The 25,986-nt window shown below is 40.5% G+C and overlaps 1 protein-coding gene across 1 annotated transcript in view; it reads left to right on the top strand.

Moving 5' to 3' along the window:
* Positions 1-25,463, top strand: part of lmo1 (LIM domain only 1) — a 42,266-nt gene extending 16,803 nt beyond the window's left edge. The window contains exons 2-4 of the mRNA XM_020052123.3: positions 4,780-4,993; positions 15,083-15,208; positions 24,940-25,463. Coding sequence (XP_019907682.1) covers positions 4,780-4,993; positions 15,083-15,208; positions 24,940-25,045 — 446 coding nt within the window. The 3' untranslated portion in view covers positions 25,046-25,463. The remainder of the gene's footprint in view (positions 1-4,779; positions 4,994-15,082; positions 15,209-24,939) is intronic.
* The last annotated feature ends 523 nt before the right edge of the window (positions 25,464-25,986 follow it).

Here is a 25,986-nt window from a genome sequence, read left to right as displayed (position 1 = left end):
GTCTGCAAATAATGTTTAGACCCCTGGAGTATAGGGAATTTCTTTATATCATTGAAATTAATAAGCAATACTAGCACTACATGTGTATTTTATTTTGCCTACTTAATTTAAATGCTACCCAAAGTTGTTTAGTTTATTGTCCTTTAAAACTTTCATCTCTTGAAGAGGGTTTTGAACCTCTCCTAGCTTGGTACACAGCTTAAACAGGAATCAGTGTATAAATTAATGACTAATGTCGGTCTGTCTGATTCCTTCTGCTGTGAGTCACAGAGGTGATGATGAACACAGTTGTTTCAGTTGAATGCAGTTGTTTGTAATATAGCATGTAATTTCTCGGGGCATCGCTCAGCGTCTGTCATTGTGGTAACCAGTCTCTTATTTACTGCTGTGAGCTAAGAGCAGTAATTATACGGGCCCCAGAGATGAGGTCCACTCAGCCCAGTCTTCCCCCAGAGGCAAGACGCCGCCTGGGGAATTTTCATTATTCCCCTTCCCACCCCTGAAACCTAGAGCCTGAGTCACATCAAGGTGTCAGTCCACCCAACTGATGAAATGTATTTCATTCAAGAGAGTGACCCTCGTGTAGTGGGGTCAAGTATGATACGCAGCACATTTTTGACGTGCGTTCATTTAAGGCATTTGTGTTTAACTGGATATTTGGTGCCAAGAAAGAGAAACATTGCAAATCATCCCCTAATCTTTCTAGCCTTCTAATCTTGGAAAATACTGGCCTTCTCATTCTGATACCCTGAACCACTTAGTCTTTTCAAACCTTAAATATAAAGGAAGTTTTCCTACATTAATCAGATTTATGTAAAATTAAATGTCATACAGATTTATATCTATTGGAATGCACATGGTCTGACAGTTTCAATGAAAAAATGTAAATAACTTTATCCTTAATAGATCATTTCTTGCCCTGTCAGCCCTTACACCAGCAATTAATTAATAAAATTACTGAAAAAATATTTAGATTGTTTTCCTGATTAAACATCCACACTATGTTGAGTTTACACTCAGGAATTTCGACAATGTCAAAGCTGTATACGTTTATATTTTCATCTCAATATCCTTAAAATCCACTTGGTCTGACTGAGCAGTCTAGGAGGGTCACGTAAATAAATGATAAACATACAGTATTGTATTGTTGGGGGAGGGGGTGTCCTTGAATAAGCACAGTTAAGTTCAACAGTCTACTTAACCTAATTGAACCTTTTTCACCTAATGACAAATGAATAATTTATCTGAAAAAAAAGTACCTTTGTTTTGCACTCCCTGTAACTCATACTTAATGGAATCACATTTGGCTTGTGATTGGATAGTTCTTTATCAACATTGCACACCTGAATTATGCAAGTTTATATCACTTTTCAATGCAGAAGAGTTTTAGCTCAAATTGTGAGGGGATCTCTTGTGCACAGCCCTCTGGTCAGTCCACAGATTTTATATATTTTTTCATTTTTGCAAGCCATTCCTGTTGTGTTGAAAGTTCAGCTTTCTGGGAGAGGGTGGCATGGTGCACTGTGTACCCTCTATTTTCACTGATGAGAATAAGCCCCATAGCTTGATGTTGCCACCACAATATAAGACAGTGGGTACTGTGTGCTTTGGGTGAACAGCGGTGTTGGCTTTGCGCCAAACATATGTTTTGGATCTAAGCCAAAAGTTATTCTTTATTTATTATTTTTCAGGACAATTATCCATTTGTTTTTCATTTTGATGGCAAGATTTTATTGAAATTCTTTCAGCCTACAAAAGCTGCATTTTTAATGAAGATGTACATTTTTGATATCCACTGTATTTGACATAATAATTATTAAAAATTGAAAGCCAGCATAAGGGCTATAAAACAAATGATATATCTCATGGTGCAACAATGCATGCTTTTCGTCACACCAAATGACACCGGAAGGTCGGTGGCACTTGTATTTGTTATACAGATTGGATAAAGTGGAGGCTGCCTTTTTGATGCTGTCATTTCCTTCTGTTCTCTGAGAGAAAGTGCTGCATGCAGTGATGCTGCTATGAGAGATTTCTTTAAGAAAAATGTCCAAAGGCTGTTTTGGTAGATGACATCAAGCGTGTTTCTTTACTGAAACAGCAGGATCAGTGCAGTTAGCATGCTTCCTTGTGTATCTGAGACATTTCCTCTGTTCAGGCAGCTCTCAGGCCCAAAGATTACTGTGTACAGGGTGGTGGGAAAAGTGTCAAACTCACTGCAGTTTCAAATCTGGGTTAGAGAGAATAGCCTTGTCACCTTCACAAGGTTTAGGATGTCTGTCTCTCTCACAACATAGAGATGGCTCTGAAGAGGCCAGAACAGGGGATGTGCTCAAGTCATTCAATAAAGCATGTTAAACAGCCTATTTCTGCATTTGATGTAAAACCTGCTCATTCTGTGTAACGGTGGGTAAATGGTATGTGTGGGGAGTGGTGGTCTAAGCCAATTACCAGTGGTTCTCTGGAGGTAGGGGGGAACCTTTGCTTTAAATAAGATAACTAATTATACACAAAGATTTTGAGTAGAATAACTAATTAGCTGTCATAAAAGGCAAATTAAAGATTTTTGTGTGATCCCTGAAAGAATTAAGGGAACTCGATTCCTTTGCTCTGCACTTGCACAAACCACACACACACACACACACACACGCCCCTTGCTCTCCTCATTAAGACTGTTTTAAGTTCTGTGAAAGGCTGACAGGCGAGCACTGTTGGCATACCTGCAGAGAGCTCCTCTAACAAGCCATGAAATGCAGGTAGAACAGACTGCCCTTAGCTACTGTGGCTTCAATTTCAAGTATTTTAGCTTGATTTACACTGAACATTGGTATTTATAGCAGGTTTTGTGATTTTAATGTGCCAGCTTCAAGGGGCCTGTTTTGGGGAAGGAGGAAGTGAGTGAGTTGTAGGGTAGGCAGAACACTAATTGATGTCTACCTTCACCTGCACTGGACCAATTTGCCACTTGTGATAAAGATATAGGACGAAGGTTGAATATCACCAGAGCACTTATTCACAATGAATCCATATAAGCCATAAATGTAAGCTCACCCTCTGCCTTAAACTGGGACATGCAAATTATATTCATAGTATTACTGATGTTTGGATTGGCAGGAATTGAAATCTGTCTCCAACAAGGGGGGTGTGGGTATGGGATAAAAAAACGGACAAAGAGAAATTGAGAAAGATGCGAAAAAGTGCTTTGATATTCAGAAAAACATACTTTGAGTGCTAGAGGTTTTTGTCTGAAGGAAAAAACTGGGAAAACAGGGGTGTTTGCATTGGCTGATGCACTGCCTATCCATAGTAACAGTGGAGGCTTTGTTATTATGTAAAGGACTGCTATTGTTCCAGTCAAACTGCAGGCCTAGCTGACCAACAGCCTTCATCTAAACACAGCCTGATACAATGTGGAGGACATCAACACACATTAGAGCAGTTCTCTCCGGTAACAAATGCCATCTCTCTCAGCCATGTATCCTGTACATGTATTCCCCACAATAGCTACCAAATTTATTACAACAGAACACCCCAAAAATGTAAGACAGTTAATCAGGAAAATGCTAAGCTATATTAATGCTACACCCCCAGCCATTGTATAATATTTTTAAATCATAGGGCTTTTGTGGTTTTATAGAAACATACACAAAGCTATAGCCGCCCTCTGTCCCTGTGTGATGCAGCCCATGTCTGCTTTTTTTTTTTTGTTGAAAAATGTGTTTTGAAAGCAGAGAGGCGAGCGGTGGCCGTCGTGTGTTCTATTAGACGGATCAATAGCCCAGTGTGTGAGGAGAGTGTCTTAAGAGCTGTTGTCCTGTGCTTTCAGCTGTGGCAGACCTGTTAGTGCTACAGAGGGGTGCCGCCTGCCTCTGTCTCTGTACCAGCAGTGGCCTGAGGGGGGCTTTTAGTCCAAACACAAATGTCAACCACACATAGACTATTAGTGTTTAGTGCAGTTATTAAATGGACTTTATTTGTCCTTTAGGAGGCTAAAAGGCGCACTTAAAGGGGACCTGCGTGACAGCGGGGCAATTTGCGTGTTTGGTTACTCAGGCTGGCTCGTTGCAGACACATGAATACAGCTAAGTGTAAAAGGAGGAAAGGCTGTAATGCAGCAAGTGTGTGTGTGTGTGTTTGTGGGGGGGGGGGGGGGGGGGGGGGGGGGGGTGGGGGGCTCAGCCTGTGGACAGAGCAAGCGTGGTGTGTGTGTCTGTGTGAGTGCGCACTGAGAGGCACTTAAGCCATAACATATCTCACTGGGGTTTGTGAGCAGCGTTCTTGTGGTCAGAAGCGTTTTAAAAGGTTAATGTTAATCTATACCAAACAAAGCCTACAAGGAGCTTTCACAGCTGTGGACAGTTCAGTGCAATGAACACTGATGAAATGTTAGGTGACTAACACAATATACAGCACACTGTGAATACCATGGTAAGGAAAATGAGGGCCGCCTGGGCCTGTTACCCAAACAGCTTAAAATAAAGCAATTCTACGGCCTGCCTTGATCTGTTGTCCCTTTGGCATTGTATGTGGTGTAATGTCACGTTTCTTCCTACGGGAGGAGTAAGTGGAGTGAATGTGGTCCAATTTGACCTGTGTGCCTATCTGCAGGAGTGTTCATGTTAATGCGTATGAAGCAGAGAGCTCTCTGGCCCTCGTCGCTCTCGCATGGCTCCGCCGCCTCCAGACGCAGCTGCATTCTTATCAAAAGGGAACATGAAAAGTCACTCGTGTTCCTGGGCAGTAAATCACATTGGGCTGTTTGTCTCCTTATCGCTACAGGTGTGCCGATGCTCTCCGTCCAGCCCAAAGGGAAACAGAAGGGGTGCGCTGGCTGCAATCGCAAGATTAAAGACCGCTACCTGCTCAAGGCCCTGGACAAATACTGGCACGAGGACTGTCTGAAATGTGCATGCTGTGACTGTCGCCTTGGGGAAGTGGGCTCCACCCTCTACACGAAAGCCAACCTCATCCTCTGTCGCAGGGACTACCTGAGGTAAGAGAAGCCACAGTCAATCGGCCTCCCTAGGGAATAAAAAGGCCACGCCCCACCTTAGGCATTGTGACATTAGGTACTTGCTTGCTTTTGCTAGCGTAGCTGTGCCATGACTTCTGAATATTACTAGAGCTCAGTCTGTTTGAACAAAAAACTGTTTTCTGTTTTGTTTAGAATTTCTTGATACCTTTTCTCCCAGGCTCTCTTGGCAGATCAAGCATCTGTTTGTTCCTCATTACAAGATATCAGTATTGACTAGATGTGTGTCAATTAAGCCTGAATACCATTATCTTCATATGCTGAATCTCCCCAGGCTCTGATTTTAAGCCTAGGAAAGCAGTGCAGAACATTTCCAGTTCCTTGTTTGTTTGTTTCAGTTCTTTATTTCGGTTTCTTTTTGGTTATTTGTTTACGTGAACACTGCAGCCTCCCTCACCCTAGCAGCACATACTTGGTTTCAGTAACAGCAGAGCTGGGCGGTGTTGTGTTATGGGAAGACTTCAGGCAGGCTGGTGGCAACCTCAGTGTTTTCCCCCTGTACCTTGCCATCTGCTTGCTAAATTAAACATGATCATTTCCTGGGCGTTAAGTCCCATTCCCTGGGGCTTCCCAATGAGATCCTACCATTTATCCCAGAGACTTTCCCCTGGGGCCAGCCTAGAGACTCTGCTGCCCCTGGCCTCTCCCCTCCTTGCCCTTCACTACAAGCAGGTTGAGTCCCACCCGAGAGAGGATATTACCATCCATCAGGTCCCACCCAGTGTTAATGCTGTTAAGATGTAGTGAGAGACTGCTGCTTGCCCTTAGAAGGGGCAGATGGTGCAGATGAAGTAATAATAAACTGAGAAAATTACGAGACAAGCCAAAAGTTATTAGCCAAGAGTGGTGCTTTTGACATGCTTAAATATGATACTGTTCAAAAGGCCAGCTTCCCTCAACGTCCTTACATCTGATTCATTTCCCCTCCTGTCATAAAGGTGGTGGCCTTATCATAGACATCAGTGCCCTGATTAAAATGTGTTCCTTTGGTGCAGGCCGTAAGGGGCCAACTGGTCTGACAGGCAGCTCTGCAGAAAGCTAGCTTAAAGCAAGACTATGGTAGAGAAGTGAGAAGGGGAGGGGTGAGAGTAAGATGGAGAAAATGAGGGAGCGAGAAATAGTAGAAGAGCAAGAGGAAGGGAGAGATGGGCTTTCTGTGTTTCTGCCTGGGACCTGATGGCCTAATGAAATCCAGCCCACTCGTCTGCTCTTCAGCCTGAGACAAATGCATGCCACTTAATGGCTGGAGATGCTTGAGATGAATTCTATTATGGAACAAATTAAAAACTTTCCCTCTTGTAGTAGTGGGAGAAGAGACAGTTTTAGAGCACTGAGTTCTAAAGTAGGTGATAGAGACTCCATACGGCCTTGTAATTCCCTCGTAGTGCCCCTGTCCTGCAAAGAGAGGAACGTTTCCACTCACCTCCATTAATGAAGTGGAATCCTTCCTTATGGATCTGAAGTTCATTAGAGACACGCAGCCAGGATGGATTAAACACATGTCCTTTATTTCCCTGGGTTTGGAGCCCTGCCATGCGCACATTAATTATGATCGTAGCTCTGTCTGTGTTCCTCCTTCAGGAAATCACAAGAATTAGTAGCATCCTAAGACCCCCCCCCCCCACCACCCCCCGGCCACCTCCACAAACTTCCACTTCAGCCTTGTCCACACTCTTGCTCGACAACAGTCTTCTAACAACTGACGTCCACAATTTCTGAATCCACTTGATGTTAAATTCTCCTTTGCAAACCCCCGGATTGGTTTATTAGCAGTTATGCCACACTCTTTCATTATCAAAGAGAACAATAGATTAATTAGGCTTTTCATTTTTTTTGTCTGGTGCTCAGGATCTGGTGACCTCGCCAAAGAAGGTTGACAAGCCAGTCATGCTTTAGATCGTCTGGACCCCAAGCCTGAAACTGTTTAATCTTCTAACTATTGAATATATTAGGGGGAATATATCAGTCATCTACTTATCAAAGTAGAGTCATTTTAATTGAAATGTAAAAGCACTTTTTCTCAAGCTAATGGACATAGTAAGTAATGCAGTACCAGCAGCGCTGCAATAGAAGTAAATAAAATAGCAGATGTTTTGATGACAGTTTCTCTGTGGATGTATTCATGTATGTCAAGCTGCTATGCTCCCCCTACCTGAGACTTCCCAAGATAAAACACTACTTTTCCTCACCACGTAGTCACATTTCCTGGCAATGTTTAAAGATTTCCAAAAGAAGCTTACGCCTTCAAAGACACAACTGTTGAGGAAAGGTCAAAACACCTTACATCCATTAATACAACAGTTCTCCTTTGTATGAAATCTGCCAAAACATACACCGAGAGGTGAATCTCAAAGCTTAGGGAGCAGCGTGGAAGACAGGAAGAGCTCAAGCCCAAACACACTGTAACAGTGGAGACAGCCAGATGATGCTGGTGTGCATGCAGAGAGAATGAAGTTAGTGAAGCAGCAGGTTTAAACAGCTGAAGGAAAAACACCTGTCTAGATATCCACGTTAATCACCCAATAACAGGTCTGAAACAATGGAAAGCCTGTTACTTTAATACCAAATAATTTGTTTTCAGCACCCAACATTAACATTGTTTTTAAATTTAAAAAGTTGGTGTGCCTTTCTTACTTTTTGCAGCAAAATTAATTTAGAATTTTTATTTAACATTACATTTAGCATTTAAGTAAACATTGTGTACAGTATACATCTACACGTTTTCTTTGTTTCTCTGACATTCAGTATGAATTGAAATATATTCTACGACAGATTCACAGCTCTAAATAGAGAATATGAAAGTCCTTCAGAACCCATACTAGAAAGTCCTAAATGGCCTCACCATGTTAATGGCTGGTTTCACTTTATCATATTACATTATTCAGCTTCAAAATCCATGCCATTGTGTCCCACAATTTCTAGGTGACCTTCCAAATGAGTATTTGTAACCCTCTAATCCACTTAAATTAACCACTAAAGCCTCTATTTTAAGCGGGGCTGTTTTTATACTTCATAACCTGCCTACAAACTCATGACTTCAAACTAGGATTGGCTGCAGTGTCTAGTGAGGGGCAATATAGTGTTGCGTAAAGTATTCCATAGATTCAACAGCCATATTTCGCTTGAAAGTACAACCTCACATTTTTGTATTCAGGTCTAAACCATTTTAATGCCAGTTGTGATGTTGACTTTTTTACATTAAAATACCCACGGAAATGGAACTGCATGAGCAACTACGCAACTGTTGCATGAATTCAGTAGTCTACATAATTAGTCTACCATTGTTATGAAAAACTAAGGCTGTCAATGACCTTGACCTTGAGGTGTGTTAACTTACTGGGTTAGACCTGGGACTACAGCAGGTTGGGATTTAATGAACAGGTAGAAAAAGTATCAGACTTCATATGTAGTAGTAGTACTACGACATGTTCTGCCCGGTGCTATTCTAGTGATGTTGCTATGGTTTCTGTAGTCCTTACTCCACCGAACCTCCCCTTAAAGTAGAGCTTTCACAACTCCGGCCATGGAGAGCCAAAAGAAGTCTGTTTTTGTTTTACCTGGTGTCCCATGTCAGTCTGAAGCTGTCCCTTGCTGGGAGTTGAATCACAAATACCCTTCATAATGGCTTCACATTTCTGACACCTCCCATTGGACCAGAACTGCTTCACAAAGATGCTTACATGACGCATGTGAAACCGAATATAATGATGCCACCATATTCACAGGGCAGTCAGGTAACAGCTGAGGGGCAGACCAGGGTCTGTATCCACAAAACATTAGGACTAGAAAATTGGTCTCTGACACTGCCTTGCAAAATCTGATAGGGACATTTTCAGTTGTCACATGTACATGGCTACCTCGGGAACTTCATTACTGCTATCCTGGCAATTCCGTTGCACATGCTACCTTACACCTCCAATTTGCTTGATTGCACAGTCAGCCATTTGCACTTGCATTTGCCTCGTGGCAACTATTCATTCCCCACTTGAACACATTATAATTTTTAGAATTGCCATTTGTACTGTATTTACGTCTATACGTTCCACTTGTTACGTATACTATACTTAATATTTGAAAATATCCTGCCCTCTTCTATTTGTACTTCTAGTTAGATGCTAACTGCATTTTATTAGGGATGCACCGATACTGATACCAGTAAAGGGTTATCGGGCCGATACTGGGCACGTGTACTTTTACTCGTACACAAGTAAAATATGCCGATACCACGTCATGGAAACATTACGTGAAACTCGATGGTTGGGTCGCCTCTGGACGCATAAGTATTGAATATAGAACTCTGATTAGTTGAGCAGTAAGACGTTGTCAGCAATGACAGGTAGAGTGCAAGTTCTGCTCTGCTAAATTGTCAAGAGGAAAAACACTAATTTAACAAAACATTGTTAGACACAGAGTTCAAGGAGTATGCTAATGCTGGCAGCGCAGAATCACAAAAACAGCTAACGCCAACACTGGAAAAATTTCCAAAGACTGCCAGCGGGCAGGAAAAAAATTCAAGAGCAGAGCATGAAAAGATTCAATGAATCCCCCACAGTTTAAAAATCGCACGAGCATCAGAACAGAACAACAACGTTCAGAATATCAAACTAGTGAGTGAGGTCTGAGAACAGTAACTGTGCACAACTGTAATTGAACGGTTTTGAACTGTAATTAATTGGCTGTCACATTGATATATAGGTAGCCATCGTCTGAGCGACAACCCAAGGTAAGAAGCTAGCTAACTGTCACAACTCGATAGCTACAATGGATTGGCGTCATGCAGGCAACAATAGAGATTTAGCAGCAGCAATAAGACCACCGGCTTTCGTATTTTGCCTTCGAAATAAAACTGCCATAATATGTTATATACATTCGCCAGCAACAATAAGACTTCACATTTTCATATTTGTCCATCAAAATAAAAGCCTGCCATGGGTTGTGTATATTGTTTATGTTTTCAAAGGAAAAACTAAAATATAAATTACTATTTAAATAATACATTATATAAGGTAAATAGTATTATAAGGTGGAGCACACTGAGAAATTATGAGAGCTTAAGTAAGTTAACGTAGAGAATCACAACATGTTTATAGGGGACAAAACCTTAGTTCTTTTCAGAAAATCGGTACTCTGTATCAGCAAGTACTCAAATATAAGTACTCGTACTTGTACTCTGAAAAAAAGTGGTATCGATGCTTCCCTACATTTCATTGTACTGTTCAATGACAAAGTTGAATCTAATCTAAAGTACTGATAATAGAAGCATTTTACTACAACATAATTGGGTAGAATAACAGCTATGCTTAAAGCACTATCTATATTAGAGCATTAGGACAGTGACCAAAATGTTGCTGGTTCTAATCCCCAAGCTGAGGTGAAAAATCCTGTTGTTCTGTTCCTGAGCAAGACCATTAAAATTCATTTCTCCCAGGTTCTTTAAATTAGGTTCTTAGCATACTTACCCAGTAAAATTCACAAGTTTCATTTAGAGATCTTGAGGACACCTCATGAGCTGTCCTGACAGGTAAGCATTAGTCATGAACAGGTCATTATTTTGGAGCTGTTGAAAGAATATTTAGATTTTGTAACCTGTATATGATCAACTAATAATTGATCTTGATTCAACCTTGTCTCCTGCAATTGTAGTTCCAACTTTGTCTCATCAATGCAAATCCCAATAGGCTCTAGAGACTTGAAGATTTTAACATGATTCCCAGCAAACTTGTAACACTGCACGTCCATCCAGGAAGTTAGCTTGACTTATTAACTCAATTAGCTTTGCTGGTTCCTGGATCTCCTTAGGGTTGACCTGCCTGAGGGTTAAAAAAGATTATGCATGCTAACTTATTAGCCAATAATTAGTAATAAGCAAAGCAGTCAATGTGCCAGATTAAAATTATGTAAATATTTTCCATTGCATCTTACTTTTTAAAAGAAATTAGAAATAATATTTGTTCAGAACATGATCCGTTAAACATGCATTTTACAACTTTAAGTTGTTGTCCAAGTATATTTCTCATTTTCTTATTTGTTGTAATTTGAAATTGTTAAAAATGCAATTATAAGAAATTTAGATTTAAAATCAACTTTTTGGAAAAAAAAAATGTTTCTTTGGAAGGTGGTTGTGCTTTTAGATCACAGGTCAGTAGGCTGTGTCTTGCTCTAATTAATTAGCCAACCAGGTGAGTGGAGTTCCTGTGTCTTAATAGAAAGGAGGAAGAAAAAAACAGGAGACACTTGGTTCTCTGTGGAATTAGTTTAATATGGTGGAAAGCACAGGGATAATAAATTGGGAATTCAATGCACGTTTGACCATCTTTTTGAGTGGAGGAATAAAGGTTGAAATCTCATTGATCAGCTTCTCAACCAGATATTGCCTACATTTCTACGTGGAAATGATGCGCTGTGCCCAGTGGTATAAGATAGGAGACAAACAATGAAGGTCACAAGCAGAGCAAAGGACACTGGTATAGATCTGTCTCCTCAAAGCAAAGGAAGCTCCATCCGCTGCCTGCATGCCCCCGGGCAGATTTACATTTCTATTTTCCAAGCGCCTGCCCCTATGTTTATCTGTAATTCAAAATCTTCAAATTAGACTTATACATTCTGCAGGAAGAAAAAAGGGACAGCTCTACAGCTTTGCAAGTGGGGATCAGGCAAGCAACAGCAAATTGCCACTCTGACAGTATGTTAAGCACAGTTGTAGGCTCAGAACCTCAGACAGAGAGAGCAGTCAAAAGTTTGTATCCCCTATTCATATTAGTCTCTGTCGGCTGCTCTACCCTTGTCACAGAAAACATCTATCCAGGCTCCAGACCTAGGGTCTAATTAGACCACAATGCCCAAGAGGAAAAGAGTCGAGAACAGCGGAGAGAGCTGGTGCCTTGCAGTATGAGAGGGAGCTGTTTGGGTCTAATTCTGTAGATACACGGCTGAACCCTTTGGATCTGATACTGTAGATAATGTACATGGTTATTGAACAAAAAAACCTGTCAAAATAGATCTGGAACTGAAAGGAATTTTATGTGACCAAGACGGTGTTGCTGCTTAACCCCTGGTAGCATTATTGTCTCCCATTTAACATTTATGTAATATCAGTCATTTCTTTCTTAGAAAATATAGAGTGGGCCCGATTGTTGATGTGTTGATTCTGTTATCCCAAACAAATCAACTTCTTAACTTCCATCTTAATCCAAACCAGGCTTTTGTCATTTTAATGTGTGACTGTTCTGGTCAATCAATGTAATAATTTTGTATAAGTTATGTTTTTGCTTTTTTATGTGGATCACAGAGTAGCAGCTCCTTCAGCATGAGCTAATTGGAATCCAAGTAAAGAGGTTAATGTCATTGTCAATGTAACTGTACGTAAAATATTTTGCAATGAGGGGGCTCCCGGGTGGTGCAGCATATCATTACAGTGCAGCTGCAACGTGTTCATTACCTGGTTGCGGCATGCCAACCGTGCCCATGAGTACCACTGAGGGTTAAATCAGTACAATCAAGTTTGGGGTTGGTGGGTAAGGGCATCAATTAGACAGGGCTGCCCTGCCACATTGCGCTCTAGCAACTTGTGGCAGGTTGGGTGCATGCAAGCTCACTTCTGGTAAATAGCTTTACTCTAGCCTCCGGATGAATGAGAGTGTGAAGAAAAGCAAAATGGTTCTTCAAATTTTCTGAGCCAGCTGGGAGTTGCTGAGATGACACCATTATAACGAATTGGAGATGACAATATTGGGAGGTGTGCCAAAAGAACAAGATAGCTGTGTGATAGGAAACCTTGCTGGACTATGGGTGGATACAATTTTGTGGTGTTCATGTAAATTCATTTTATTTTTCTGCTTTTCTTCATCCCTATCCATACTTCTGAGACTATAATTTGTTATCCCCATAAAACTGAAATAAACTGTCTGGATTGCAGTGGAGATTACATTTAAAATACGACCTTGTTTCCAAATCATTTGCAAATAATTTAATCCCTATATTTAATTGGTAATAGTACAGACAACATTATTGTTTTGGGGAAAATACATGCCCATTTTGATGTCAGAAACATGTTTCAAAAAAGTTGGGGCAGGGACATCTTTACTAATGTGTTGCATCACCTCTTTTAACAACACTCAGTAAGAGTTTGGGAACTGTGGAGACCAATTGCTGTATTTTGAAAGTGGAATGTTGTGTAATTATTGCTTGACCCAGGATTGCAGCTGCTCAATATTTTAGGGTCTCCTTTGCTGTATTTGTAATTTCTTAATGCCTCAAATGTTTTCCAGTTTAGAACCCGGACACTTTTGCAACAGAGCGATGCTGTTGTAATACGTGCAGAATGTGGTTTGCCATTGTCCTGCTGAAATAAGCAAGGCCTTCCCTGAAAACATTATTCTTAAATTGTTGCACTATTTGCCCATTCAGTCTTTCAGAGTGGTGAACGCTTTTTTACTTCTGAAAGTCTCATCCTCTCTGGGATGCTTCTCTTATACCCAATCATGTTACTAACTTGTTGCCAATAAACCTAATTAGTTGTGAGATGTACCACCATGTCTTGTTTCTATTTCAGCATTAAACAACCTTTCCAGTTTTTATTCTGTTTTTAGTTACATTTTACATTGTCCCAACTTTTAGCAATGGGGTTGTACATAGTGCAATCTATGACAGGACTGTACAAACCTGGCCTACAGATCAGGAAGGAAGATGCTTCTGTTCTCAAAAAAAGCATTAAGACATAATTGATGTTTGCCAGGCATCATCTGGGTAAACCCCAAAACTACTGGAACAATATGCTCTGGACAGATGAGTGAAAGGAGTATTTCTTTGTCCACAGTGTCAGATGCCATGTTTGGCAAAAAAAAACAAACACTGCCAAACCTGAAGCATGGAGTCGGTGGCATTATAGTTTGAGGCTGCCTGAGGACCTGGCCAACCTGTCATTACTAATCACATGATACTAGAATTATTGAGGAGAATGTGAGTACTTTTGTCAAAAGTTTAAGCGGAACAGAACAGTGATCTTGCAATAAGACAATTATCCAAAACACACAAGTAAAGCTACAACAGAATGGCTCAAAACCAAATGGAGGCTTATGGAATGGCCGAGTCAAGCCTGAATCTGAATCTTATGCTGTAGGAGGACTTGAAGCATGTAAGAATGCCCTCAAACATGACACAGATGAAGAAGAACTGTAGAGTGGGCACACATTTCTCTCAGTTGATGTTAGAAACTGCTATACAGTTACAAGATACTGAAATAACTGCATGAAGTTTAGCCAATGGTGGCTAAAATTAAATTAGGTTACCTTATCTGTCACTAGTGTTGAAGTGAAGATTAAATATCCATATGTCCAAATATGTAAAATTTTCAGGTGGGTGTGCTTACTTTTTTCACATGATTCCACGTTACACAATGTTGGTGAATTATATTAAAACAATGATTCAAACCGTGGGTAAACTAAAACAAACAATGCAATGAAAGGTAAATTGGGCATCTGTTCAGTGCTGTGCCGAACATCTAGTTACCTCTCCAAGGTTACGTACTGCCGTACTCGAAGGCACTCTGAATAAGAGAGCTAGAGTAGAGGGGGATAGAGACAGTATCCTTGCAACGAGAATCTTTTGAACTTTTGACTACATTATAGAATTTAGCCTCTTGTGTAAAATCCAGCTGGCTTTGGTTGGAGCAAGTCTCATTAGGTACTTGGGTTTTAAAAGAAGAAAACTTTCAACAGTTCAGTTGGTTGCCTCAGACCTGTTTTCATTGCTTTCGCAATGTGCTAGGAGAAGTCTTTGAAGAAGGGGATTAGAACCATGTGATCTTTTTAATTAGATCATTAGCAAAGAATTATCAACTAGGTTTGTAACCCTAATTAACAAAAAATATCAAGTGTGTGCCAAAATAGATTTATGTATTAAATTAGACTTTTTTTCTGATTTTTATTCACTTTTCAGTGCTTTCCATCCTTCCTTGTATAGTCTTTACTTTGTTTGCTCCTATGTTGCATGAAAGCTAAGGGACATCGGTTAATATGTGTATTCTCTCTTTCCTTTTTCTCTTTCACTCAGGCTCTTTGGTACCACGGGGAACTGCGCTGCATGCAGTAAACTGATCCCAGCCTTTGAAATGGTGATGAGAGCCAGAGATAATGTTTACCATTTGGACTGTTTTGCCTGTCAGCTTTGTAACCAGAGGTAAGGACAGAGAGAGATCACAAATGTGCCATTAGATTGCATTTTTCAATGTATAATGCTATTCTGCAATGGCCATTAGCTCTGACAGTAGTTAGCCATTTGGGGGGAAAACTGCCTCTTGAGGTGTGACAGATGTGTTTCAGATTCACTAAAACTAAACCAAGATACGTTTGTCTAAAAATGTAAAAACAAACTGCATAAAACGGAAAACACCTGTATGATTAAGAAGTTATGTATCTTTTCCATGTATGCAGACATGGTAAAATGTAGTTCTTAACTAAATGTAAAAAAATTTTTTTTCAATGTAATAACTTCTCTCTGATATGTATCTTGTTAAAACAGCTGTCTATTTGTTAGAAATATATTTTCCATTTATTAAAAAAACTGAAAATGTAATATATGTTCAGAAAACATTGTCCACTGGAGTGATGCAATGTTGCAAAATTATATATATTACACTAATCCAATAAACCTTTACTGTTGGAGGCCTTTAACCAGAAAATTGGAAAATATCAATTTAACATTAATGTTTTCAATAACACAACTATACAAAGTAATGTCACATTTCAGTGGATAGCGCAGTGGAATGCTTGCTAGGATGTTATACTTTTGACACCTCTTACAATGAAGAAAATGCAGGAACACGTGCATGCGCACACGTAGCACACATGTAGCGCACACTTACAAAACACATTTGCTTGAAGGAACAATGTTCTTATTTACCTGAATGTCATACGATATACATTTCTAAATAGAAAGGTCCTATATTGGAATAATTTCAAGAATATTACATGGGACTTAAATAAAAACAAGAAACCAGGCAAGCCTAGTTCAGTCAGGCCGCAATAAAACATGTTAAATCATGGCTGCCCTCTCAAGAATCAAACCCAGGTCGCCCACGTGAAAGGCATTGTCGTTAAACACTATGCCACCGAACTGCATAGCCTCTTCACATTATATTATTTTCACTCATTAACATCAGACCAGTTTGAATATAGTTAACAATCTAGTCTGTGAAAAAGAACAGACAAGAATAACATTGGAACTGACATTAAACATGAAATGTACAGACAAGTTAACTATATTAACAATTAATAAAATTTGAGTTAGCACTGCTAGCATAATATGCAGCCAGAAGAACGGTAATGAAGCCTTGAATTCTAGTCTGGTTTAAATCTTATTTATCTGAAAGATATCAGTTTGTTAGTGTGGATGGCATATCCTCTGACAAGTCAAAGGTATGCTTTGGTGTTCCTCAAGGCTCAGTTCTGGGCCCATTATTGTTCTCACTATATATGCTCCCTCTGGGCGATGTAATCCGAAATCACAACGTAAACATTCATTGTTATGCTGATGACACACAGTTATCTATTTCAATGAAGCATGGAGAAGCCCCTAAATTAGCTACTTTGGAAGCATGCGTTTCAGATATTAGGAAGTGGATGACAGAGAATTTCTTGCTCTTAAACTCAAGGAAAACAGAAATGCTCGTTTTATGACCCAAAAAACAAAGAGCGTTGTTAGCAGATCTCACTGTGAAACTCGACGGCAGCATGGTCGTATCCCAAAAAACTGTAAAAAACCTTGGCGTTACCCTTGACCCTGACCTCTCCTTTGAAGAACATATAAAATATGTCTCAAGAGTTGCTTATTTTCAATCTTCGAAACATTGCAAAAATGTGAAACTTTCTATCAAAAACTGATGCAGAAAAATTTATCCATGCTTTTGTTACTTCTAGACTAGATTACTGCAATGCTCTTCTCTCTGGTTATCCAGACAAGTTAACTTCAATTAGTGCTGCACACGGTTGCTAGAATCCTAACTAGAACAAAAAAAATTCAACACATTACTCCTGTCCTAGCGTCCTTACATTGGCTGCCTGTTAGGGTTAGGGCTGATTTTAAGGTTTTACTCTTAACCTATAAATCAATACATGGACTTGCTCCTACTTTCCTTGCTGAAATGTTCCAGCCATACATACCTACACATAACCTACGATCGCAAGATGCAGGCCTTTTAATTGTACCTAGAATTTCTAAACAAACAGCTGGCGGCAGGGCCTTTTCTCATAGAGCTCCACTACTGTGGAATGATCTGCCAATTAAGGTTAGAAATGCAAACTCAGTGCAAACTTTCAAGTGTCTACTAAAAACTCATCTCTACAGCACGGTTTATAATTAGATGTAGCCTGGCCCGGGGGTGTGAAGATGACCAGTAGGCTTGATACTGTCCACCCTTGCTGTCTTGCCAGGTGGGATCTCGTCGCCACTGTGATGCCCTCTTTCCAATGCCTTTCGGGGGAAGAGTCACTGGCTTGTTGTTGACTCTCTGTTGCGCACTTGTGCAATTGGGCTGTACGCTTTTCTCAGTTTCCTCCAGTTTAAAATTTTAGGAGGAGATCAGGTCCTGGTCCACACCAGCAGATTACCTGGTTTGGGGGGCCCGTTGCTGTCCCTGTCCTTGTCCACCTGGTCATACTTCTGAACTAGTCTAAAATCAAATAGCCTCTGGATTTAACCCATCACTAATTGAATGGCCATCACTAACGATAACTGACTTTTCTGTCAAGTGAAAAGACGAGAGAATCGTGAAGCCTGCGAAGTGTTTGTCTATACTGAACAAATCCTAATATCCACCAGAACCGTTTTTTTCGGCTTCCTATTACGTAGCTACTTAAAGTTTTTTCTGTCCTGAACCTCAGGCATAATGTGTTTAGACTGTTACAGGAAGCAAACGTGGGACTTGTTCTGCAGCCTGCGTCTCTAACCACTACGCTATTTAACAAGAGTCAGTCAGTCAGTCAGTCAGTCGGTCAGTAACACACTCTTCTAGGCTGGCTCCACTTATGCGGTCCGGCAGAAACAGGATTAGAGAAGACAAAACCACAGATGACTAAACCAGAACATGGAACTGTGACTGAACAGTTGTGAGGGAGTGCGTCCTCAGAAATAGAGTAAACCATGATAAATCAGTGAAAATTAGACCTTCTATAAAAAGAGCTGTTTAAGGTTAGGGTAAGTGTTATTGTAAGTAAGGTATGGGGTTAAGAAGGTTAAGGTTAAGCTTGGACATAAGGAGTTAGCTTGAGGTTTAGGTTTAGGAGTTAGGTTAGTTAATTGAGATGAGGAGATTAATGCATGATTGAGGCATTCCTCATCAGGATGGGAGAGGGAGAAGCTGACTTAAGCAATGTGAGGAAGTGAACTAATGAGGTTTTGACAGTCTGGTTCTGAAAGAAAATAGGGTGGAGTCCAGAATGACGGCAGTGTGCATGGAGGGACAGTGGTGTTGTTAATGAGGGTGGATTTGGTGCCTATGAGGAGTTGCATTTATCATTGTTGAGCTTGAAGTTTTGTAGCATCCAGGCTTTTTAATGTATCAATATGGCAGAAATCAATATGATTCAAAGGTGATTTAGTGCTGGAATAGATCTGGGTGTCATTGGCATACTGTAGCAGCGTAAAAAAAGAACCAGGCAAGCCTAGTTCAACCAGGCCACGATTAGAAGTAATGAATGTTGTTGCTGTCACTGGATTCGACCTGGGGTCTACTGTGTGACAGGCTGTGTTTTTAATTACTACGCCACAAAGCAATACGTGTGTAGAGTGTTCTGCATCCAATTTGTTGAAACTAGTTCCCTACATTAGCTTACATCCAAACCAACAATAGGTATAACAGGGTTGATACACTACATTCAACTTGTTAAATTAGAAAGATTATTGTAGGGACCGATTGGGACATTCTTCCTCGTCATAAAATTGTGTCACGGCATTAGATAATTTTGTCACGCATTGACATCACTCCAAGTTTGAATATTTAGCTAGACACAATTAAGCATTGTGTTAAACTAACGTTTCTTACTAACTTCCACCACAAATAGCATCTATGAACTATATGGCTACTGCCACTGGCCATTTTAACAGCTTATTAGCCAGTAGTAGGCCTACAAGTATCTACTTACTACTTGGAATTGTCATATGAATTGAGAAATTGCTAGTGAGACTAAAGATTAACTTTACACTGCCAAAGCTATATCATTTCATGGCACAACAACGTTCATTTTTCATTCGTGAAGGATATTGAAACAATAACTATCCATATACTGTGGGGAGAACAAGTATTTGATACACTGCCGATTTTGCAGGCTTTCCTACTAACAAAGCAGGTAGAAGTCTGCAAAAATTGTTTGTTCAGAGGCAGGCAGGCACTCAGTAAGAGACATTCGCTCTTCTTGGCCAGGTCCGCTTATGCAGTCCAGCAAAAATAAAACCGAAAGTAAAACACTTTGAGGAATAAAGTTTTGAGATGCGTATAGGGAAGGGCAGTGAACGTGAATTTGGACAGCCTGTTTTCAGGAGTGACTGTTGACATGGGGAGAGAGGACTAAAGGAGGTTGATCACAAAGTAATTAGTTTATTATGGTGATCTTGTCCTTGAAAACCAAGTGGAGTGCAGTAGAGAAGGTAAAACATAAAACAAATCTCAGCATGCCCCACCATGTGCCAGTTTTTCCACTTTGATTACACTTATCAGTGCTGTTTAGTGATCATAACATGTGGTTATATTTTTCCAGATTCTATTTGTTTTAATACTAAAAGACCCTACTCCAAGTAGACCAATTTCTTATCTTACCATTGTCCTCCACCTGTTACACGTTACATTTGCTGTCACATTTTCTGGATAGAACCTGACAATCATTGGTCAGACTGTTAATCAGTGGTATGATGGAGACCAAAGAGTTAAATACACTGATTAGGAAAGGTTGACAAAACCTTTTTGATATCCCATTTAGCACAGGTGGATCAATAATCAGGAAGTGGAGACTGCGTCACACCACCCATACATGGCCAAGAAAAGGAGACTTGTGAGACGCCACACAGGCCAACAATCACTTTGAAGGTGCTAAAGATTTCAGATTGGGAGTGGAGTAATGGTAAATCAGTCAACTATATCAACAGTTCCACATACATCGGTCCGGTATTGACAGATGTATGTAATCTGAACCACCTTGAGCAAATCCGCTTAGAAGTAAGGGCCAAAATCACACTGTTCTGGTACATACTAAAAGACGTGAAGCTGTGATTACAATAAAAGATGCATCTAACATGTATTAATGTGTTGGATTGAATAATTATAAAGCTATTTTCTTTTTTTACTGATATTTTCCAACAATTTTTGTATGTCCTTTTTTTTTAAAGATTAAACAGAATGACATTTTAATGTATCGTTTGTAATTCAAACGAACAGAATTGGTCAGGGGTTTCAATACTTTTGTGAGGCACTATCTCTGGGTGTTCTGGAAGTAAATTTAGCCTCTAATGATTCAACACTGTCATTAAATGTAATAACAGAGGCACCTTGCAAATGGTCTAGAAGGGAGGGATTCTCACTCCAGTGTTACAGCGCCTCAAGGCTCGCTGTTAAAGCAGGTGAGCACATGCCAACAGTGCAGAGGGAGTTGGAATGTTATTGGGGTAAGCAAATTGCTTTGTCCAGCTTATTTTTTTCTCATTTAGTTTTTCACATTTATTTTCAGCAGTCGATGCACTTCTGTGTTTCCTGGACACACGCTTTCCCCAAAGAACCAGGCATTGCATGCCGATAGCTACACCATTAGGCTAGCTAGTGATGAGGGTCATTACATGTTTTGAAGGTCTGGTGGAATGACATGAATAGTTCTCTTGATTTTTATCTTTTAAAGCAAATAATTAGGGTAATTTTAGGTGCCAGGATTCATCTCTCTGTCAATCAAACAGTATGAAACACTGTTTGCTCTAAACAACACTGTTGGCAAGTTCTGCTCCCTATCTGTTGCTTTGGGAAGAGACCAAGAGGCTACTGTGGAGAAAGGCAAAGGATGTGGCGCCGCATGAGCAGCAACCCAGAGATATGACATTCAAACAGGGAACCAAGTTGAATTGGGGCAGCCTTAAAGAGTAGCTACAGTGGGGAGAACAAGTATTTGATACACTGCCGATTTTTGGTTTTCCCACTTACAAAGCATGTAGAAGTCTGCAAAAATCCAGAAAATCACATTGATTTGCAGCAGGGATTTTGGCCCACTCCATACCCAGGATTCTCCAGATCCTTCAGGTTTCGGGGCTGTTGCTGGGCAATATGGACTTTCAGCTCCCTCCAAAGATTTTCTATTGGGTTCAGGTCTGGAGACTGGCTAGGCCACTCCAGGACCTTGAGATGCTTCTTACGGAGCCACTCCTTAGTTGCCCTGGCTGTGTGTTTCGGGTCGTTGTCATGCTGGAAGACCCAGCCACAACCCATCTTCAATGCTCTTACTGAGGGAAGGAGGTTGTTGGCCAAGATCTCGCGATACATGACCCCATCCATCCTCCCCTCAATACGGTGCAGTCGTCCTGTCCCCTTTGCAGAAAAGCCTCCCCAAGGAATGATGTTTCCACCTCCATGCTTCACAGTTGGGATGGTGTTCCTTGTTCTTCTTCTTCTTCCTCCAAACACGGTGAGTGGAGTTTAGACCAAAAAGTTATATTTTTGTCTCATCAGACAACATGACCTTCTCCCATTCCTCCTCTGGATCATCCAGATAGTCATTGGCAAACTTGAGACGGGCCTGGACATGCGCTGGCTTGAGCAGGGGGACCTTGCGTGCGCTGCAGGATTTGAATCCATGACGGCGTAGTGTGTTACTGATGGTTTTATTTGATACTGTTGTCCCAGCTCTCTTCAGGTCATTGACCAGGTCCTGCCGTGTAGTTCTGGGCTGACCCCTCACCTTCTTCATGATCATTGATGCCCCATGAGGAGAGCTTGCATGGAGCCCCAGACCGAGGGAGATTGACCGTCATCTTGAACTTCTTCCATTTTCTAAAAATTGCGCCAACAGTTGTTGCCTTCTTACCAAGCTGCTTGCCTATTGTCCTATAGCCCATCCCAGCCTTGTGCAGGTCTACAATTTTATCCCTGATGTCCTTACACAGCTCTCTGGTCTTGGCCATTGTGGAGAGGTTGGAGTCTGTTTGATTGAGTGTGTGGACAGGAGGGCTTCTTAAAGAAAAACGAACAGGTCTGTGAGAGCCGGAATTCTTACTGGTTGGTAGGTGATCAAATACTGTCATGCAATAAAATGCAAATTAATTATTTCAAAATCATACAATGTGATTTTCAGGATTTTTGTTTTAGATTCCGTCTCTCCGTTGAAGTGTACCTATGATAAAAATTACAGACCTCTACATGCTTTGTAAGTAGGAAAACCTGCAAAATCGGCAGTGTATCAAAAACATGTTCTCCCCACTGTATGTTTGTCACTAGACTGCATGTGATGACAATTGCCTGTTTATGAAGTAAGCATGTTGCACTTAAAATGTTCTGAATGCTTCTGAATCAGTAACAACATGGAGGATATCAGAGAAGAAGTTACTGCTGTACCTGGTGGGTGGAGCCTATAGACGGTGGAGACATTAGGTATGCTCTGTTGGGAGGGGGTGGAGGGTGGGAATATTCAAATTTTTTCGGACTGAGTTTTCTAACACCTCACCAAGAGACTGAAGACAGAGGACATTCAGAAATCCATATCTCACACAAAACAGCATGGATGTTTTTTTTTCCAAAGTTTGTATGCGTGTGGAAGCACCAGAGACACAAAAGAACACCCCAAAACCCTGAAAAAGGGATTTTTTTCATAATATGGGCACTTTAATAGCCCACACCTAGAAGTTTTCACTTGGAAGCATTTTTTTCTGAAGCAGTGGAACAAATGCTAGTAGTTACAGTTTAAAGTAATAATAATATTAAAACATATTTTTGGCCTGAAAGAAATGTGACAAATTATTAAAATTATTCCATAATGCATTTAATGTAAAAATAAAAAAGTTAATAAAAGACATTGGTATTGTAGTACATGAAAATTACTCTTTAAAAATAACAAAATACCTTATTGTTCAGCATTACCGATGAACCTGTAGCTTTGGATGGTTTTCAGAATTGACTAAATGTTGGACCATTTCAAAAGTAACTTGACTATTATCAAAGCAAATCACTTTCATATAATCATCAGTTTCATATTTTAAGTAAACTGTCATATCACTACAGAGGCTGACATGTAAGATAAACCAGTATAATTATTCAAAATTCAGATTTTGTATCAAACTGTCACATTATATTTAATATTAAAAAAAAAAACATCCACCCAATGCAATGTTAATTATTTTGTTTGTTGCCTGGGTTTTCAGCCTGTTTAGGTGGGATGGAACTTTTGACCCTCTTTATGATATGATTGTAACTGGTGAATGACAATCTGGTTAAGGGGTGGGTTCTAGATCATCCTATTTTAGGACTGTGTATGAAAATAATCTTCATGCACACATGATCATCCTGAGCACTTTAACACTATAGATTCAAGAGAACACTTGAATCTACGTTGTATAGGAACCGACCTCACTAGGTCAAGTTCTCCCAAGTCACCCTACTCCACTGGCTTCCAGATGCATTAAATCTGGTTTATAACTTCTTTATTAATGCTAATGTGCTGAATTCAACATTAATGTGGTTGTCCCAGAGGGCTGTCAAATTATACAAGTCACTTTGAATGAGTGTCTTCTAGGTTGTAGTGTAAAATGTAGTTTGCTTACAGTGTTGATAATGTAATCAAACATTATCATTATTTTTTTAGGGATTAGGTACTTAATTCTGCTCAGTCCAGGAATGTTAGCAACCCACATATTCCAAAAACGTAGTCATACTGACCATGGTCCTGACAGCTTTTCACTTTTGAGCTCTATGGCATCCGCACACACATTCACCTCACAATACAATACAAAAATCCCCAAACTACCACTGGGCAGCGCAGAGACCACTGCTGAACATGGGGTTTTTGTAACCCTCTTCCTCCATACAGCACAAGACGTGCATTAACCTTCCACAACAGGGATGAGACTAACCATGGTGAGCACCTGGCTGGGGTATGGGAATGCCGGCTCTGCTAAGGCTGCACACGGGCCAGATTTTACTGGCTTACTGATGCCACAGCCGTGTTCCCTCTGCCAGCCCTCAACCTGCCCAGCATGTTACTGTAGCCCAGCCTGATAAGCAGCCCTGCCATCACTGCTGCTCTTATCTTCACTCATATTCTTTTCATGGAGCTGTGTGTGTATGTGTCACATCAGTACACAAGGGCGACCATATGAAAGGATATCAGTGGGCCTACTTGGTTGTGCATTTATTCTTCAAATGACTCAAAATCTAGAGAGAAACATTTTGTTTACGTTGGAACCCGAAGTGGGGTATGGAAAGCTTGCCGTGTGGCAGGGTTTCCTTGGAAACCGGTGTGGCGCTTTTTCTTGTTTGCCAGGCCTGGGGTGGTGAGGGGCGGGGGGGGGGGGGGCTGTGCTTTCATTGGATGCCAGTCCTCATGTCCTAACGCTTTGAAATGATAGGTTTTTCATCTACATCTATTTGAAGGCATACCTTCACAGTGACCATCAGAGGGGCCTTTGAATTACACAAAAAACAATGGCATTGGTGTCGGACACAAGCAAACAAGCGATGGTGCCAAACGGGTGCAATCAAATCCAAGAGAGCATTCGCCTTTAACAGCTGATCTCAATCAACCACATTCTTCTCCCAGTGCAATGCCATCATTATCATCCCTTCAACACAAATAACTCTCATGTTGTCAGCTACTAATCTCCTTTGTCTCTCCCTGTTCTCCTTTTTATTAATGATTAGCCTTTTTTTTTTTTTTTTTTTTTGCTCACAGGTTTTGTGTGGGGGACAAGTTTTTCCTAAAGAACAACATGATTCTTTGTCAGATGGACTATGAGGAAGGCCAGCTAAACGGCAGCTTTGAGACGCAGGTTCAATAGCCAGGCCCGGTGGCAGCAACCAGGACCATCGGCCCACCGCACTTACACACGATGCGATGGATGTTCTGCTGCACTTGGAAAGAGGAGCGTCTGTCTGCTTGCCTGCAATACTTTTTAAATACCCCTTTATCAGTCCCTAAGGACTCTATTGTAAATGTACTACTTTTTGCCCCTCCCCACCCCAACACTGAGCAGTTACAAGTTTTGATGTACAGTTGTGCCTGCTTAGCTGAGCACTGTATTGCTTGTATGTTTTTGTGATGTTTGTTTTGGGTTTGTTTCTTCTTTTCCCCTTTCGGGAACGGTTCCTTGGAGGGTATGTACAGTCTGTTTTCTCTGTATATATAAACTGGAACATTTATTTTATGAAATGTAATGAAATTTTATTACTAGTGTGAATTAAAGATTCTTAAATGTTCATAGTGAGTTCTTTTGTCCCTATACCAAAACCAAAGTTGTTTGAGGAGTTTGGCCCATGTGTTGATATATGTAATTATCTCTCCAAAACCACAGAGCTGTAAAAAGCCTTGCAAAAAAAAAAAAAAAAAAAAAAAACTATTTTTGAATTGAACAAAAGCAAGTTTTATTACATTTTGCAAAGAGTGCTGATGGAATTAGAAATGCTGTTTGAAATGAACTAAATACGATTTTATTTGGAATAAAAAAATGTCTTCTCTAGACTGTGTTGTGATGCTGAGCGTGCAGGTGTCATAAAAGAAGCAGGGTTTGGATGAGAATGCAGAGAGAGAGTCTGCCCCCACTGATTCATGCCTCGCTAATTGCCATCTGATTATGAGTGTGAATTGGCTTGGAAATGAATTGCACCAGCAAATAACAAATTAGGTAGATAATAAATGCACATTGCATTTTAGTTCATTCTAACTAGTTATGGAGCTGCAATAACCAATTTAGGTTGCCACTGTCACTATTTGTCTGAGAGG

The sequence above is a fragment of the Esox lucius genome, chromosome 2 (assembly GCF_011004845.1).
Source record: "Esox lucius isolate fEsoLuc1 chromosome 2, fEsoLuc1.pri, whole genome shotgun sequence".
Taxonomy (NCBI): domain Eukaryota; kingdom Metazoa; phylum Chordata; class Actinopteri; order Esociformes; family Esocidae; genus Esox; species Esox lucius.
Note: the sequence above shows the minus strand (reverse complement) of the source record. Positions and strands in the feature narration are given on the sequence as shown.